Here is an 18,500-nt window from a genome sequence, read left to right as displayed (position 1 = left end):
TGAAGGTGTCTTTAGTACACTCTACATTTCTGCCTTCTGCTGCCATTTAACCATGCTTCACTGGCTTGTTCTGTCCCATTCTACAGTTACTGTACGCAAAACTTTATTTTTGTGGGAAAGCTGCTGCAATGAGGAAACCAGGAAAGCAGGCTGCCGCTAATACTGTGGACAAAATGCTTTGCACTTTTTTTTTTTTTTTTCATACCATAATACCCTAAATAGCACTTTCCTGTATTTGACTGCTTAGATGTCTATTGACTCTGTTAAGCTCTTTGTGGGGGACATACCTGCAACAGAGGTTGTTTTTTAAAAGTGTTTTCTCCTATAACATACTATTGAAGGAGGACAGTGTGCTGATGACGGATCAGTCACTTTGAAACAGAGCTCTTGTAATGCCTGTTAGCTAATGGATGACCAAAAAAAAAAATCCAGGTTTTATAAAATGCTGGAGCAGTTATAATGATGCACGTGGCTTCATTCCTGTGCCCCTCTTCGTTGCCCTCCACAGTGTCTAGCCCTGAACAAGGACCTCGTTATCTTATCCATTGTCAACCTGCGTCCTGGGCCCAAGACTTCTTACGTGTCTCGCTTTGCACTCAATGGGAATACCTGCTATGCCAAGCCTGAAGCATTGGGGTTTGAAAAACAAGACATCTGTAGTGTTGCCTCAAAGTGTGGGTGAAACAACAGCATTGGAAAGTTAAAGCTTAAAGGTTAAACCAGCTCCATGGTAATTGCCGTTTAAAGTGGCGGCATTTGGCTTCTGTGTATGGATGAAAGGTGTTCCGCATGTGCAACAGAGAAGCAAATGATCCGGGTTGGTATGCAGTCGTGGGAACTGTGGGAGGGTTTAGTTAATTTTCTTCTTCAGAGTTTTCTTAGTAAAAGGTAAGTGAGGTGATTGGTTGTGTGGGAATGCTGGTTTTAAATGTGGGTCCTCATTATCCTCCATGCACTTGTAGGAATAGGAATTAATGCTCCTAAGGTATCAAGCTGGGTTCTGCTGTTGTCCTCCTTGGTTATGAAGGGCAACCTGATCGGGGGGCAGGGACTGAAGGAAGCACGCTTTCTTTCCTAGCGCGGGGATCCGGGTTCGGCTGAGATGGCCCTGAAGAACAACGGACAGTAGGGATTCCCTGAATATTCCAAACTACGGGAGACTGTCTACCCTGCTGCCTGCTGACCAGCTGCAGGATTGGGGTCAGAGCAAGACACTGTTCCCCTGGGTTGCACTCTAGGAGCAGAGGCTGCTGGTGGTGCTTATTCAGCATCAGTTCTTATCTAAGAAGATCAGCAGCAAGGCAGCTTGGGCTTTCGGACCAGAGCTGTGATACGTTTCCCACAGATAAATGCTAGGTGTTCAGCAGAGAAGTGGGGAGGATGAAACGGCAATTTCCTTCTGGATTTGTGTATCAGTTAGGTGGTTTGGAACATGAAGGGTTTCTTGCTTTAGAAGTGCTACGAGACATGGAAGAATAAACATGTTTTCTGTTTTCACGTGAATTTACAAAGCTGATCAGCCAAGGGCCATTCTCCACTTAAAATTCAGATATATTAGAGTGGCTGTAATGCTTTTGTGTATTATTAAAATTGTTCAAGACTATGGAAGAACTTTGTAGAGTCAGCAGTGCATTTATTAGGGCCTGCAAATGGTGTGAGGCTCTGTGGAAACATTAAAAATTGAAAAATCAACCTGCAGAGATCCTCCAATGCTGGCAGTATATGTGCAAGATATTTTGAGGGAGTTTTAACGAGCTGACGCTGTGCTGTACAGGGGTGAGAGATGTATAGCATTGATGCTTTTGTAACTATGCTTCAACAGTTAAGGACAAAATTTGTCTTTAGAAGAACAACAGTTTTTCTGTAGTGAATGTTGTTTGCTTTTGTTGTGATGGTAGATGCACAACTGTCATCCCAGGTGAATATTTGGGCATCCATTACTTTGAAGGAGGGAGGATGGAAAAGCCAGAGGTCCTAACTCACAGCTGGGTTAGGCTCTGGTCTGGCACACAGTCTAGGGAGAAAATGTTGCATGTGCCTCCCAGAGCCTAGCAGGTATGAGAACAAGAATGCTCTATTTCAGCTGGGCACATGGAGGGAGCCTGGAATGTAAATGCTGCCTTCGTTCTACCGAACTATAGGGCTTCAATGTGCACATTTTTGTATTCGTGTTTTGCTGCATATTTTGTATAAATGATTCCTGCCCCCCCCCCCGCCCCCATTGGAACGAGCTATGGAACATTGCATTGCTATTTATTCATTCACACTGGCTTTTGTTTCCTTGTTTCTTTCCTTTCCCTTTTCCCCTAGATCTATCAAGTTCAGAAGGTAGGGATTGCTCTCTTTCATTCTTGTTTGCATGTGTTCCCACATTGTGAGTCTTGCTAGCACTTGAAAAAAACCTCTAAAGAACAGAAGATGCACAGCAGGCTTTGTATTTCCAAGCAATTCCCCCCTTTCGTCCCATAGTCTTGTGGGGTGGATAATAAAGGGGAGTGGGGGAAGATGACCTGTATAAATTGTGTCTGGTTAGGCACTTAATATAATTTTTGTTACAGACTGTTTGGCAAGGAATAAGCAGTAAGTGGAATGGTAATTTGACAGACCAGCAGTCATAGGAGAGTATGGTGGCTCCACATGTCGCCAAGAGCCATACAGACATTTGGGTGTGGAAGGCCAAGAGTATTGCTGGAAATATTTCAGGCTGGGCAAGCTTTTAACAGGTGCCAGCAGGAAGAATGACTTTCAGATGACTTTGCAGAAAGTTACTGAAGTCATTCAGGTATGCTGTGTTTGAATTGATCATCTTTTGGTAAACAAACTGTATGGCCTTTCTTCCAATGTGACCTAAGCATTATAAATGCTTTTGTGTTCTTTAATCCTCTCTCACCTGAGTTTAATGTCCTGATCTCTTCCCTCCTCCCAATTTCCTTTTCATACTTCTAAATAATGGCAAAGATGATGATGATAATCGCTCCAGCTGAGCTCACTTGCTATGTAACAGAGTTTTTGGGTTTGTGTTACGGTGTTTGGCTGTTCTATACTTCCACTATGTGAACCACGTGGTACCTAGAAAGTGAAATAACTGTAAACACGCCTTGCAGGGAGGAAAAAAGCATATATTTCTTCAAGCTTGCCATGTTCTACCTTATTGAATATTTGTGTTTTCCTGAGATATTTTTATTGCTTGCTGAATGTTAAATGTCTCATAAACCCACAGCCTGTTTGTTTTTGTTCTGCTATTCCAGCTGCCTTAACTGCATGTTTCACTTCTTGACCTAGCAGTGCATGTGCTTCTTGGAAAAGCTGTTCTCCTCTTTAAGTGTGTATGTATATGAAGACAGCTACTCAAATCATGTGCTCTGGTATTTAATCCTGACCCCATCAATTTGGCAACAAATACATCTTACTCTTGTTTTTATTTGTGGAGTTGACTGTGTACAGAGTGACTGAAATTAACATCTGCCCGTGGATCAACAGGCTTGTTATCAATCTCCTTTATAGGAACTAATTTAATCCTCTGGTACAAACACAGTCCCATGGGAGACACGGAGGTTGTTTACTGTTGGTGTCCTGACATGGATGAGAAGATAAGTGGGTTATCCTGACAACGTCCCATAGCAAGTTTGCAAGTCTAGCAGTTTCGCTGCCACTTAGTGAGCAAATCTGATCTGGAATTCTCTCTCAATGGTATTAACGTCATTAGTTATTTAATTGTAGTATCACTTTTCAGGGTAGAAGGGAACTTGAGTCTGGCAAAGGCTTCTAACTAAAACCCAAATGACTGGATAAGCACCACTTCTTCCTTTAACCCATGCGGCCATTGAAACCAGGCCCCCGGGGCAAGACAGAGGAGTGGACAAGAGAAAGGAATGGGAAGTGGCTGAAGGGGCAAAATTCTCCAGACTTCAAATGCTGCCAGTTCGGTCCAGTGTGAAATGTGCCGTTAAAACGATCATGAATTAAAAATAGTTTCAAGGCAATTGCATTCGTTAACGTTTTTGTTTGGGGTATTAAGCGTGTAGATGTGTAACTTTAAATGGTGGAGGAAAAGACTGTGAGTGGAATTTGTGATGTAAGACTTTTAAGAGGTATCTCCTTATCTCCCTTTTGCAAAAGTGAATTCAGAAGCCTATGTCAGAAAGTAAGGAGAACAGAGGGCAGGAAAAGGAAGCAGCAGACCTTACATAAATATTACTGGCACGTTTCTGGATCCTTCCTATGTGTGAGAAAGGATTCTCCATTTTCAGTGTGTTTTGTAAAATTGATTTCTAGTGTTGGAAAATGTTATACATCTCTTGGGGGAAGGGGAAGCCTCTAATAAGGCTCTACCCGACCTAATTTATTATAAAGCATATAATCTGTAGGTTCTGATCACGTACACAATCCTGACCAACTGGGGTTCATACAGTTTTCGGGGGTCATTTTCAGGATGTGATGTGCGTAAAACTGAGTTTTGTAATAGGCTGTTGTATGCGTTATGCTTCTGCCTGGAAGTAACTAGTCTGAGCGCTGCTGAGGAGGTGTGTAATGCCTGAAGAAACAGCGTTCATGTCATGCACTCTAATGTAGTTTAAAGGAGAAATTTCACTTGTGTGCAATTTGGCGAGGCATTGTATAGGGGTAGTAGATGTGTTTGAGCACAGACTAGGATGCTTTGCAGGGAAGGCAGAGGGGAATACTTACTTTCCTGTTCTCATAGGAATGTGGTTAAAGAGCTTGTTGAATCATCATCTCTTTTTCTTGTCTGAGAGAGATGTTTGCATAGTATTTAAATCCGCAATGCAGTAGATTGATTTCCTGTTTTCAGATCACTGGCCTAAAACTTAGTCTAATGTTTTTTCCTAATAAATGGGATTGCTGTGAGCTCCTGCGTTTTCCCTATTTGACCCCAAAGCTGGCAGTGTTTAAAGGTACAGTTTGGGCTATCCCGGATGTGTAAATGAGCATCATGCTGCCTATTCTATTTCATAACAGACTTTCCTCTCTCCAGAGCTGTTAAGATGAGTAAGGCTATGACCTTAATGAAAATAATTTTGTTGTTTGATGAGGAAGAACACTGAAGTGGGAATAAACTGATACAGTATCAAAGAGCACACAGCTGTTTTTTCTAGCTTATTAATAAAAGGTGAATGAGGCTTTGAATGGTGAAAGTAAGATTACGTTAATACCATTGAGCAAGTGCTAAACACACAGTACAATACAGGTTTCTGATTATTTTATTGTTACCTAAGGTTTTGACTTGATTCTCCTACCTCCTCAAGTCTCTAGGAAAGCTGGCAAGTACAGGCTTGTTTTCCCACAAATACATGAATCTCAAAGCACATAATCTCAATTTTTCTTATATACGTATTATGCTTCCTTAAGCAGGATTTCCACTTGGCGATTGACTGTACTTTAAGCTGGTGATTGTCCTTCACACAGAAATGTTATGGTCACTATTATAAATGCAGACTTCCTGAGACTAGATTTGAAGCATGTCCTTGGGGAGGAAGAAGTTCTTGTGGATCTTTGAACAGTTTTCTGTCTGGTGGAAATTCAGGTCCATTGGGAAGTTTCTGATGTTGTGCAAAGAAACTGTGAACTGAAAAATGGTTCAGAAGACACAGCGTACTAAGAAAATGCATGGCATTTGGTATTAAAATGCAGTTTTCCAGTCTTGCCTGCATTGGTGAAGCATGTCCTCTTCCATCCTTGTTGGTGATACCACCACTGTCAAGATGCCTGAACTGTAGGCAAAAAGGCTCATGCCCTGCAAAAGAGCTCTGGGGCATTCTGAATACAGTGAATAAGAATGCACAGAGGTTAGTTGTATTGTATTCACGTTGTCTTCCCCGTTTGACAAATCTGTACAGTAAACATGATTTGACAGCATTTTTCGTCCTGAAAGTGTTCTGCGTTCAGATCCCTTGTAATGAGTCTTGACTTAAATGGGTCAGGAATTCGAGACTCATTATGCTCCTTGCTCCTGTCCCCACAGCACTGGTTGTTTGGTTTGCTGGTTTTTTCTTGCACTGCTGAGAAAGAAGCTGTTGAGTACCCCGGCTGTACCCCAAACGCCCCTCTTCCTTTGCTGGGCAGCTTTTCCTGGGCACATGCTGTGGTGGGCTCTGGTGGCACTTGGCATGGCTTTTCCCTGGCATGTTTGTGTGTGTGGAGCTGTGTGGCTCAGCCAGAACCCAGCAATGCATGTCTAAATGTTCTGTGTTTGCCTTTCTCATCTAAATGCTGTTTTTTTCCCTTTTCTGTCTGTAGAAATATTATGGTCTGGATACTAAATGGGGAGACATCGAGCAATGGATGGTAGGCCTTCATCAACGTAGCTAAACAGCTTTTACGTGTTCCATATAGTTCATAGAGTTTGAAATCCCACGAAGTAGGTATTTTTATGTTTTGGAAATGTGAATTCCACTGTCATTGCAAGTGCTCTTGCAGTCAATACTTGAAACGTGGCTTTTGATCAGCTTAAAACTGGTAGGGATTTGGATAGAGCCATCTTTTTTTACAGGCCTCTGTCTTCACTTGAACATTAGATTAGCATATAGACTTGTTAAAACTACTTGTGGTACGAGGAATGCATGTACTCATTTTACTATTTGTGTTTTTTGTTACAATTTGAGTTTTCTCAAATCTGCCTTCAGGTGAATTTGGGGCAAGTTTTATCCTTGCGTCTTCAGCTACCTTTGTACTTAACTGGCCCAAGGGTACTCTTCAGTATGTTATTACTGCTCCTGTGGCAGTGCTCGCTTTTTCTGGTAATACAATGTCCTGGACTTCATGATTTGCTAAGCCAGTTGATACCAGATACGGACTTGGCCGTTAGCAACATCTGACTGTTTTAACACCCGTGATACAAGTGCAAGATGTTGCTAAAGAGCTGGAAGAAGGTGGCTCCAAATGTTTTTCAAACATAAGTTTATGAAATCGCTTATCAGTGATGACACATGAAAAGTGTTGTTTGTGGCCTTGCCCTACAAGCTGAGTGGTGCACACTGAAAAAGGCAAAACTGAACAGTTGGCTTCCAGTGTGGAAGATAACTTCTCATACTCCCTGACTTCCTTGACCTTTTGTAATTAATTGGAATAAATGCTAGTTTGCTCTATGCCTTCTTGAAAGCCTGCTGCCATATGGTCCAGCCATCCTCCAGGATGCTCTGATCTCACCAATAAGCCATGAAGTCTCTTCAAGTCCTTGTTTGGTGAGCTTAGCTCTACCTTGCTAGGAATTCCCTTGCTTAGAAATAAATTCAACCTGTGGAATCTTTTAACCACAATGTTGAGCCCCCACCCCCACCCCTCGGGTTTTATTGCTGTTTCTAAATTCCATGTAAAATGAGTTTGTTAAAATCAGTTAGTTGAAACACAACGCATCCTACAGCATTTCCAGCATTAACACAGCCTTTGGGTGGCACAAAGCAGCGGTGCTGTGTGTCGCAGAGGCTGTAAGCAGAGCACAGATGCTTTTGGTCTGGAAGAAGGGGCCAGGCTTTGTCCCTCTGGGATACGCTAGAGAGACACTGTTGTCCTGCCACATTATTTCAAACAGAAGATTTTTGAGATTTATTTGGAAGGACTGCAAACTGGAAAGCCCAATTACAAAAGCACTGTAAGTATGCTGATACCCAGATGCAGAGAGACGCACTTGAAACATTTTTTGAGATAGAAATAAAGGTGTCACTGCATACAGTTTTCTACAAAAGTAATGAAAGTGTGTAGCAGCATAAAATGGAGGAGAAGCAAGCTGGGATCACAAATGAGGGGAAAAAATGCGTTTTCTGACCTGACAAGGTGTCACCTTCCATTACTTGGTTTAATCTTTCTGACTCCTAAACATTGCTGAAGTTCACTGTGTGTTTCTGAAAGCACTGTGGTGTGTCTGTCCTTTCAACATTTCACTCTGGTTTTTTTTCTCTGCTGCCTTGGTAGGAAGACAGTGAGCGTTATTCCCGTAGAGCCCGAAGGAATGCCTCGGTTAGTATATATTTTTGCTTTTTCTTTTTAGCTAGACATTTCAAATTAAGAAAACAGACGTGTATAAGGCAGTTGCTTTTTAAAAGAAAGAACAAAACAAGTTCTCCCCACCCCAGGCAAGTGAAAACCCCAAAGCCACTTCCTGACTTCTCTGCCCTATCCCCAGTCACTCTGGCCAGGGAGTTTTTGCAAATGTGCTAGAATTAAGGGGGGGCAGGGAGTGGAAGGTGGGGAAATAACCTCCTTGGAGTGTTTAATGTTTGTTTATTCAGACAGTGGGCCAAGAGCATAGAGCAAGGAGCTCCCAAGCAAGCTTGTCATTCATCCTGTAGTAAAATGCTTGACAGTTTATTGGGCAGGGTATGATTTCATTTACTATCTGCTTACGGTTTTAATGTAATTCTTTTTAAAGACGTTTATTTTGTATGTCTCTTCTTTCCTTCTGTCACATCAAAGTCATCAGCATTTACTTCACTGCCTGTTACTTGTGTTCTTTTCATTGTTTTCTTGTCTTTATACTTTCTTTTGGTAGGCTTCGGATGAAGATGAGCGCATGTCAGTGGGTAGCCGTGGAAGCCTGAGGGTTGGTAAATTATACAATTTAAGTGTGCATGTGTGTATACTGATGTTGCTGTCCCCCTGTATCACCAGACTGGTTATAATACTCTGATATTATCATTCTTCCAAGGTCTTGACATATTCCACGTTCAAGGCATATGGGGTTTTGTTGAGTACATGTAGGTCAGTAATTCTTCCAACCAGGGGAATTGTCAGATTGCTGTGCGCTTGTGCAGGAACACCAGCAGAGCATGTGACTCTCTAGAAACCTTTCTGGTAAAGGCTGTTTGCTGTTACTGTTGCAGGAAGTACTTAGCCAAAACCTTGGTAGATGTAGCTATTTTTTGTACGCACACTGTAAGCTCTCACATTTTATTACTGATACTGAGAATTTGGGAAGAGGAAGTGCTAGCTTACTCCATGAACAATGTTTATTAGCTCAGGAAAGCAAAAAGAAATTATCAGTGAGAATAAGTCCTTTTGAATGGCAGGGGAAGGCTCTCCTGAAAACTGCTGTAGAGATACTTGAAGTTCATCTGCAGACTTGAGTTTTGTGGAGGGAGGGGTTAGTAGGGCACAGACTGCTGTAGTAGTGCACCAGTACTCATCTGTAGGAAAAGTTCAAACAGTTTTTTTCCTCAAAATATCTGGAAAAATACCGTATGGATAATACATGTGTACAAATCTCCACTCCATTCTAGCATAGATACAGTCAGTTGTTGTAACTGTGAAGACAGTTTAAGCGATTTAATGGTTGTGAATGGTTAATGCTATTGTCTCGGCATGTGTTGATAGTCTTCAGGAGACATCAGCTCTCATGGCTTCTGAGACCTATGGAGAAGCACTCAGCTAACCACAAAACCAGAACAATCTGTAACAGCACTATGGAGGAAGCTCTCACAGTCCTGAATGTGAATCGGCTGCAACTAGTTTTTGTTACGGAGTCATTGTGCCTAAAACTGTTGTATTTGAGAATAATCTGTTCTTCTACTAATTTGTTCTTCTACTGATGTTGTCCCTAACTTATTAGTAGCGCTAGTTATGTGGGTTAAGCTGGATGATCAGGTCTATTTTTATAGAACAAGCAAGACCTATATCATTCATAGCAAGACCTTTATTTGTAATCCTTAGTCTCTGGCTTCTATGGAGACTTCATGCCATAAATTTGGGGATTTTTTCCTCTTTAAAAATTTGCTAATAGTTACCTAGGCTAGAACAACTACTTCTTTTTGTTTGTTTGTTTTCCTGAAAAAGTATCCCCAAAAGAACAGGATTGAGTGGAACACCTGATATACCTCTGAAAGAATCTGGAAGATGAAGAAAAGTAGGGAAAAAAAACCCAACAAAAACACCCCAAAAAACCACTACTGCAGAGCCTGCTCAGTGATCCTAATAGAGTTCACTGTAAGACAGCACAAGATGCACTTTTTAAGTGTTGCATTGTTCCCTTTTTTTTAGTGGAATCTTTATTGCTACTTACGAAGTGCTGTTAAAATTTTTATTCTTTAAGGTTACAAACTTATTTGAGTGCCTTTCAAAGATAGAAGGTGCCTTAAAGCTCCAAAGATTTGATGAGGAAAAGCTTATCTTCACGGATGAATGCAAAACCTGATGTTTATTTTACTTGGATTTGGGCATGTTTATGAAAGTGTATTTGGAGGGGGAAAAAATATCTCTAAATCAGTTGAAATTTCAATTCTTTCTATTTAGAAGGTGATTATGATACAAATGGGTTGTTCAACCGTGGCCTTAACTGTGTGCCCCTTGATGTGGCAAGATGCAGGCACACTGGCACAGTACTTACAGCGGGAGCTCTGTTCGTCTGAAACACCTTTTGTTCATGGAAAACCACTACTGATTCCTTTTGATGTGTTTTTGTAATATTTAACAATGAAACAAAGGATCATATATTTTAACAGCAGAAGCTTTGTGTTCTGCTTTCCCCACCATCCCTTGAGAAGAAGGCTTCTCTGACTTTTTTTTTTTTTTGTGGAGCAGCCAGCCTGGGCTGCCAGCATGCCTTCAGGCTGCAATAACCACTGGTGGTCTGGTCAACAGCAGCCTCCAGCTGTTCATGGGATGGGCCATAAATACCTAATACTTTTGCAAAGAATGTCCTTTTCTGACAGGAGGATCTGGTTGAAACTTTTTATGCTGGTATTTCTAGTGATGTTGCACAGACTCCCACTTGTCCCCATAAAGTAGCATTCGGTGAGTATCTTATGCAAGCTGACACTTAGGCATGCACAGGAAAAAGAGTTTTGACAGAGCTTCCTTCCCTGATCCAAGTGTCACTGGGATTGTAGAAGAAACTAAATATTTGCTAGTCTGAACTGAAATTTGCCCTTCTACATATTTTAGTAGCTTTATTCATGATGAATTGATAGTATGTACATTGGTCATTTTACCTAGTGTGGGTTTATAGCAAATGCTTTTAATAGTTTGACCACATCTCTGTCTGGCTATTTGTGAAGGTTTGGCTCTTGCTGTGTGTGTTTTCAAAACAACAAAGTAAAAAAAAAAATAAAAAAAACCCAACAAACCAAAAAAAAAACCAATGACCAACCTAAACAATTATCTCTGAGGAGTAGGGTTCAGTTTGGCTTCTGAGCTATTTTAGCATGAAGAAAGCACTAAAAGCTATTGCCTTGTGTCCACAAAGGGTTTATAAAACTAGTCAGAGAATTCTGAATGCTCTTCCTGTTCTGGATATTTGAAAGCTCTCCCTCCATCGCTGCAGGATGCCATTGTGACTGATCTACAAGACTTTGAATTTCTGAAAATTGATCTTGCATCTTTGGCACTTGGGCTCATAGCACTCTGAGAGGCTGGTGGTGTTAAGGGTTGCTGCTTTTCTGTACAAGAAGTTTTCAGTTAAATGAGCCTATTTCAGAAATCCTTTTCTCCATAAAACTTTACCACCCTCCTAATCTGGGTGGGTTTTATACTCTGGATTTTCTCCTAGAGTATTGTCTAAGTGGTTGTCTGTACTGCAGGCACCGGAGATCTGCTGAGCTAGCTTTTGGGGAGCTGGCCCGGATGCATCTGGCAGAGCAACCATCAATATGGACTGCAAAACCACCTGAGATGTTGATTAGACCAGGCTAGCAAATTGATTTAAGCTGCATAGCTGTGACTGTACTGTAAACTGTGGCCTAGTGTGTTGATATAATGCTAGCTTGAGTGTATCTCTGACTCCTGCCAGCAGATCCTCAGCTGTGATGAAAGAGCATCTTTAATAGTTTTTCTGTGGCTCATCCTGAACCCATCAAAAGTGTTCCCTCTCTTCAGAAGTTCTGCTAGCTTGATTCTTTATCGTGCAGTTTTTCTTAGGGAAGCTCAGTAACATCATTCTGTGTTTGTTGAGACACTTGAGACTCTTTAGTCTCTTTTATACTGCAGGTGTCCTTGTTCTCCCACTTCTCAGCTGGCTGTCTCTATTCTGACACCATCCAGCATGAAATATTCTTGTGTTACTAATCACTCATGATGAAATTTGTGCATTTTCCTTCTTGTGTTTGCTTCAAGGTTCCCGATTTCTGGCTTTGTGCAAGAAGTCCTGCATTATCAAAGTTCTTTAGTTGTGATTTATATTGCTGTGCCTGGTTGTTGGGGGTTTTTTTTTTGTTTGTTTTGGAGGTTTGTGTTTATTTGTTTTGTTTTGGGGGATTCTGTTGATTTCTGTAACTTGCTTCAGTGTTTTCCTTTGTATTCTGATTTTTCTTTCCTCTCATGCCTTTACAGTCTCATTTGGAATATGCCAGCACCTACCCAGTGGTGAGAATAGTCTGCAAGTTGCAGTGTGTGTTAAAAACTAATCATGAAGAAGAAACTAACATGAATTGTGATAGTTGGACTGAGATAAGGGATGATCTAAAATAATCCTGAGGCAGTTTGTGGTCTGTGATGTGAAAATACTGCTTCCCTCGCCTGCTGTTCTGACGCAGTTCAGATGAAAATCGCTGAATGATTAGAGGGACTTAAGCTAGGCCTAGTTCAGTAGCTACCATTACAACAGAGCAGAATGGCTTTTATTTCCCCTAACAGACTTTCTCTGTTACAGTCTGTCTGTCCATTGTTTGACCAGGTATGTCTGGTTTTATTTCAGCATAAATGTGAAAAAGAATAAAACTCGCACAAACTCGCTCTGAATAGATCTAGCAAAAGTGACAGGACAAATACTCTGCCTACCAAAGCTGCAGCTTGTGTATTGAGCTGTCAGCTTTGCTTTGGAGGACAAAATCAAACTCTGTAAGTAATAATAGGAGGAGAGCAACTATTTGCATTGAACACGTTGGAGATGAAGCCGACTCTAGGAAAAACAAAAAGGATGTGGAAGGGGGAATGAGGATTGGGACTTCAAACTTAATTTTAAAGAAAATTTCCTTGTACCATTAGCAGGGATGTCTTGTGGCAACACTGTGTTGAAATAGAGGTGTCTCAGATCTGCAGAAAGCAAACTGGGGAGAGCAGTTTTTTACAGACTCTAGCTTTTTCACTCTCCTTCATTCCCTGTGCTATTTCACATTAGGAATGCAGTGTATCTATTTGTGAGCGACCTATATACAGAAATAGTTCAAACACATTTGGATTTTGCATGGATGTATTGATGTAGTAAGTGTAGACAGCTGGTAGCTCTTTTAATTGACTTAACCCAGCAAGCGTGAATGATTTTAACTGTGGCTACTAAATTTAACAGCACTATCATCACTTTTAACAATATTCTTTAATAAATGGTCAGTTGACTTTGAGATTTGATTTTTTTTTTTTTCATTTGTGCTCACTGAGCCGTGTTGTGTAGAGCTGGAGGAAAACTGGACTGATGTTTTTGCATGTTGATATGCATGCTTGGCTATGGATGGGTGCACATAAACTCATTGATCTTTTCATCCTGCATTCTTAATCTCACTGCAGGCTGGATTAGAGAATGAGAGGACCAAAAAGAAGAACTACTCCAAAGCAGTATGTATCTTGACTGACTGTCTCAGCGGTTTTTGCATACAAAACTGCTGTGATAGGACAAAGAATACGTGAAGTTTGTTGGCTCTAAGAGTTCACCAGCCTAATGTCAAGGATACGGTGTAACTATTGGGACTATGTCTGTGAGAATACTGAGCATCACTTCATCTGCAAAATGTGGTATAATTCAAAGATGTCAGTGTTGTACATGAAGAGCATCTTGAAAAACTCAAAAGCTAACCTAAGCTTTAACATTAATCAGAAACAGATGATACCAATAGAACAGGTATGTAGTAAAGACTGCATCTTTCGTAAAGGTAGTTAGAATATATATGTAGTACAGCAAATTTTCTTAAAGGTAGTCCTAGGTAGTATCAGTGCCTTACTAGCACCTGTACAAGTAGGGCACTACTTAAAGCACCACAAAGCCAGAAATGGATGGAAGGTAAAAGAGAATGTGCTTTTACGCAGTCAGGATTTTAGGTGAATCTCATGGGGAACAATTCCAGGGAGGGAAAGAGCGGACAAGATGGGGCAAATTGGTGTACCGCTACTGCAGAGGGAGGGCTACTCATAGCAGAAGGAGGTTGCTGGGCTGGGTTGGGGTTCTTCAGTACATTGGAAAGGAGCAGAGAATTTTCTGAGAAATGGAAGTTGGGTGTGTGATTGAGGAAGCCTGAAGAAGCAGCGTTAGCCACAGTCTAAAGTAAAAGATGTTACAAGTATAAATGGAGATAATGGCAATGAGAAAATTTTCTGCATCTGTTAAAAGCAAGAAGAAAATATGGAAAAGAATAGGGTCAGTTGCACATGAAGGGACAAGTAAAATCTGTATGTATTAGCCTCCCCAGGATGCAACTGTCTTTTGTTCTAGTTTTCATAAAGGTTATGATCAGATAATTAACATGTTAATGTAGCGTAGAACAAAGGTCAGCAAGGTCCGATAAAATTGACCCTGTTCTTTAAGAGTGTCTGGAGCATTTGGATTCAAAAATGCATGCTGGAGAGGATGGGTCATAGAGACAAGGGAAATGACCTGAGCTATGGGGCTTCAGTTTAAAATCTGAAGGATACAGGGCAAATACATTTAGAAGTGCCTGAAATCAAGTGATAAACAGTTAACCTGGATTTGTGGAAAATTAATTGCGTCAATTCAACTTAATTTCCCTAAGCAAGGTAATTATTTAAGGGCATAAAGGAAAAGCATTAGATGTGACTTCATGGCTCTTGGTTGTGTCTCTACAGTGCATTAAGTGAAGCCTTGGGCAAGATGTTCTTGTAAAAGAAATGCACTGTTAGTTGAAACATAACTGTTAGAAAATGAGACAGCTGGAAAGGATCTCCTCTGGTCTCTTGCATCTAAGGCAGCATCATCTGTTTTTAAAGGAGAAAGAGTTCTACAGGAGTCTGTATTGCCTAGCTGTCCAAATACAGGGAGTGAAGGTGGGTTTCACATGTGGGGTTAGAATAAAAATACTGATGAGACAACTTCTCCATTAAATAAATTCATTATTTAATGGAGAAGTAAAAATAAATGAAGTAAAAATAAATGAAGTAAAAATAAATGAAGTAAAAATAAATGAAGAATGCCACATTTGGGAAAAAGTAAATACACTATTACAGAGTAAGGAATTCTGCATAGGAGTGGCTCAGATAATGATCCAAGGTTACTTTTAGTCAATATTACATAGCTGAAAAAAAGGCAAACAATTCCTCAGTGTAGTAATGAAAGGTAATTGGTCTGCATGGTGCTGTTGGGGCTGCAGCTGGAGTGTTGCTTTCAGTTGCTGAAGATTTTTTTTAACCATTCTTCAAGAAAGTATTAAAGAAATTCAAAGAGCTGGAGAAAAAATGGAAAGAAGCCAAGGTGCATAGCCTGAGAAGGCTATAGCAGTATTTCAAACCAGTTCTTCCTGAAAAAAGAAACTGGATGTTGGCCTTCCATTTGCAGTGATAATATTGCACTTCAGTAGAAAATCTTTAGTTTTCCCAGACGTTGCTTTACCAGCTTGTGTCTAAACTGGTTTCTAAGATAATTTGTTTAATTTTTCCGTGGAAGCTCCGGTGTAGTATATGATGAATATTTTGTTTGAAAATTGATTCAGATTGGGTTTAGTGGATTTTCATTTTGGGAATGCATTAAAACTTGGACTTCAAAACTTAATAGAAATGCTAATAAAATTTCCACTAAAAATACCACCCCAAATAGAGAGTGCTTCCTCATTTTCAATGCTAAAGCAGGCCTTGTTGTGTAGTGATACCAGAATAGTGAATTACTTGAGAAATCTGAGCTTTTAATGGTATTGATTGAGGTGACTTCTGCGTCTATCCTCTTTTTCTTGAACACCATGTTTCCAGACTAAAAACTGCATTGTAGTGATAATTTTCTTTTATTCCTGACCGTGCTTGTGAAATGCTCCTTCTGAGCCTGGTTTTTTGCCTCCTTTTAAGAGAAAACATCTTAATGACAACGAGGCAGGCTATTGAGTGTGATGGAGGACAGCTGAACTGACTGAAATTTCTTAAGTCTTTGGACTGCCACACAAAATACCGGGATATGGCAGATGGTCACTGTCTGGGTTTAATGTTGATGTAATTGGGGAAAGCTAAAAAGAAGAGATTTCATACAGCATTGCATGTTTACTAAACTGAATGTCTCAAATATAAACGTAGAATTTATTCTTCTGCTACATTTTGTTGCTTTTTAATGCCTTAGCTGCCAGAGGTAAAAGTAACTACAGTGATAAATTTCTTTTATCATAGTCCATCACACTTGTTGCCCGCTTTTTGTTCTGTATTCCCTTCACAGTGTTTGAAGAGACAGGTGCTCTAGTGCAGTAATAATAGGGGAAGCAAAAGTGTTTCTTAACAAGAAAAAAAGGGGTCAGAAAAGGCAAGCAGGAGTATCCTTGACATTTTTGGCTGGTATACAGGTACTGACAGGCACACAAACGTTCATGTCCTCATGTTTGAAATCATGACCTAATCCTGCACTTCTCCTGTACCTGGTGTATCTTTGAAAAGTTCTCTCTCTGCCTTTGCTTTTCATAAGTAATGACTTTTGCTAAAAATTTCCTTTTGGGTCTGCATCATTTTTTTACTCTCCTTTTTTTCCCTTTTCCTTGCCTTCCATAACAGACCAATGGTTATGAGGAAGATGTGTATGGATCATCCCAGAGTAGAAAATCTAGCAGGGTTAGTAGATGATTTATATTGCTATAAAATCTATTGCTCTATTTAATGGGATTAAAGCTAATTAGCAGATTCATTTCTGTGGTAAAGCAGGTTTTTCCTGTCTTGCATGTTGTGGGTTTTGCAGTTTGTCAGATGTGGAGCTGCAGCAATAAGCCATCTAAAATAATTTTAAAAATTAGGCCATGAGTGGGAAGAGAAGTCTCTGAATTTGGTACAAGTAGAACTTGGAAGCCAGAAATGCTTCATTTTTAACTTTCACCCAGTTTTGTTTACATTTTGACAAGAACTGGTTTGGCAGCACCTGGCATGGAGGTTTCCCCTGTGCTGGTCAGCAGAATGATTGTTTTCCAGCCTGTGTAACATGTTCATGTTGTGATCCAACACTGAAACTCCCAAGCTTCACCAAAAATTTAGTCCATGTCTTGGGATTTGCATTTGTAAAGTGGACTTTGGATTTTGAATTTTCCCCAAATGTCTGCTGCTTATTTGAAGTTTGCTTAACTAAATACCTTTTTTTTTTCGTTTTTTCTTTCCTATTGTATAAACTGTATCCTAAGATTTCTCGAAACTCCCAAAGAGGTGAACAAGTGTTGCTGCTTAGCTACTTACCATTGATGTACTTCTATTTCTAGAAATATTCTTGTCAAAAAAAAGCTTAATTATTAACTGACTCCATAGTGTGTATGTGGGTCACAATGTTCCCTTCTGTTCCAGCACAGTGTTTTGTGTCAATTACAGGAATTAATTGTCCTGCTTTGTTAAATATTGGGGTTTGCAAATTATTTAAAGGTATTGTCTCAAGTGGAGCCTGAGTGAGGAGGCAGGGAAGGGAACAGTTTTTTCCTTGCCTTTTATTTTATCAAAGGCAGACAAAAGCTCAGAGCCTGTTGATATTTATGCTATTAAGCTTCTAAAGCAATTTAGTGGCGTGCAGACTAAAGCTCTGTGTTTAGGGGAAAAGTAAATTACTTCTAAGACTCCATTTAGCTACGTGTTTGAGCAATACATGCTAAACATGAGATAGACTTAAATGAGCTATTTGTAAGCATGAAGTTAAGCAGGCGCTTGTATAAATAGTGAAATGGGACCTTATATTTCACGTCCATTTAAAATTGTTTCTTCCATAGGGTTTTATGCATTTAGTTTGCATATATGGATAAGAGACAATGAAATACTGTTGCTTAAACCGATAAGAAAACAGTATGTCCTGTTGTTGGCACTCGTGCTGAACTGCTTAACAAGTTCAAGGAACTTTATTATGTAGCACTTCTGACAAATGATGTTCTTAGTCTTTAATGACATACTCCAGAGCTGCAGGAAGAGCAAAATATCTGTAAGAAAGTCATCCAGGGAAAATAAGTTGTTTGGTTTCCATTTAAATGATTTTAAATCATCTTGGTTTTAGGGTTTGCAGCATGGAAGTTTAGTCTGTGTAGAGCATAATTATGGCAACATCTTTAGTTCCTTGTGGCTTTCATTATTAAGTGTAATTTAGAGTAATCATTGCTTAGAAGGGGGAAGAACGTTTAGGGAAACAGAATAGCTGAAACTCCAAAACCAGTTGATGCCAGTCTTGCTGCCATTCACCCGCAGGAACACTCTCTCCAAAACCTCCAAACCTAAACGTAAAGATTGTCAAAGTGACAATGAAAAACTAAGAGGAGGAAAATTCTTCAGTGCAGCAAGGAAGTGATGAGTCTGCTGATAATAGCTGTTTCCAAAATAGGTGTCCAATTTTAAGTCACAAAATGGAGCCATGTCTACATGGAGATCAGCCTTCATACACTGTACTTGCAGTATCACAGGTTGATTCCTTA

General features: G+C 40.2%; 1 protein-coding gene across 26 annotated transcripts in view; it reads left to right on the top strand.

Moving 5' to 3' along the window:
• Positions 1 to 18,500, top strand: part of LRRFIP1 (LRR binding FLII interacting protein 1) — a 112,146-nt gene that overhangs the window by 53,425 nt on the left and 40,221 nt on the right. For 9 of the 26 annotated variants that reach the window (XM_037396671.1, XM_037396669.1, XM_037396653.1 and 6 more), the window contains exons 3-8: positions 2,311 to 2,328; positions 6,256 to 6,303; positions 7,927 to 7,971; positions 8,504 to 8,554; positions 13,444 to 13,491; positions 16,627 to 16,683. The exons of 11 other annotated variants lie outside the window; for them this stretch is intronic. In XM_037396671.1, coding sequence (XP_037252568.1) covers positions 2,311 to 2,328; positions 6,256 to 6,303; positions 7,927 to 7,971; positions 8,504 to 8,554; positions 13,444 to 13,491; positions 16,627 to 16,683 — 267 coding nt within the window. Of the gene's footprint in view, positions 1 to 2,310; positions 2,329 to 6,255; positions 6,304 to 7,926; positions 7,972 to 8,503; positions 8,555 to 12,080; positions 12,307 to 13,443; positions 13,492 to 16,626; positions 16,684 to 18,500 lie in introns of those variants that run through there. 6 more of the 26 variants (XM_037396645.1, XM_037396649.1, XM_037396650.1 and 3 more) reach the window with 5 other exon arrangements.

Source organism: Falco rusticolus, chromosome 8, assembly GCF_015220075.1.
Source record: "Falco rusticolus isolate bFalRus1 chromosome 8, bFalRus1.pri, whole genome shotgun sequence".
Classification (NCBI taxonomy): Eukaryota; Metazoa; Chordata; class Aves; order Falconiformes; family Falconidae; genus Falco; species Falco rusticolus.
Note: the sequence above shows the minus strand (reverse complement) of the source record. Positions and strands in the feature narration are given on the sequence as shown.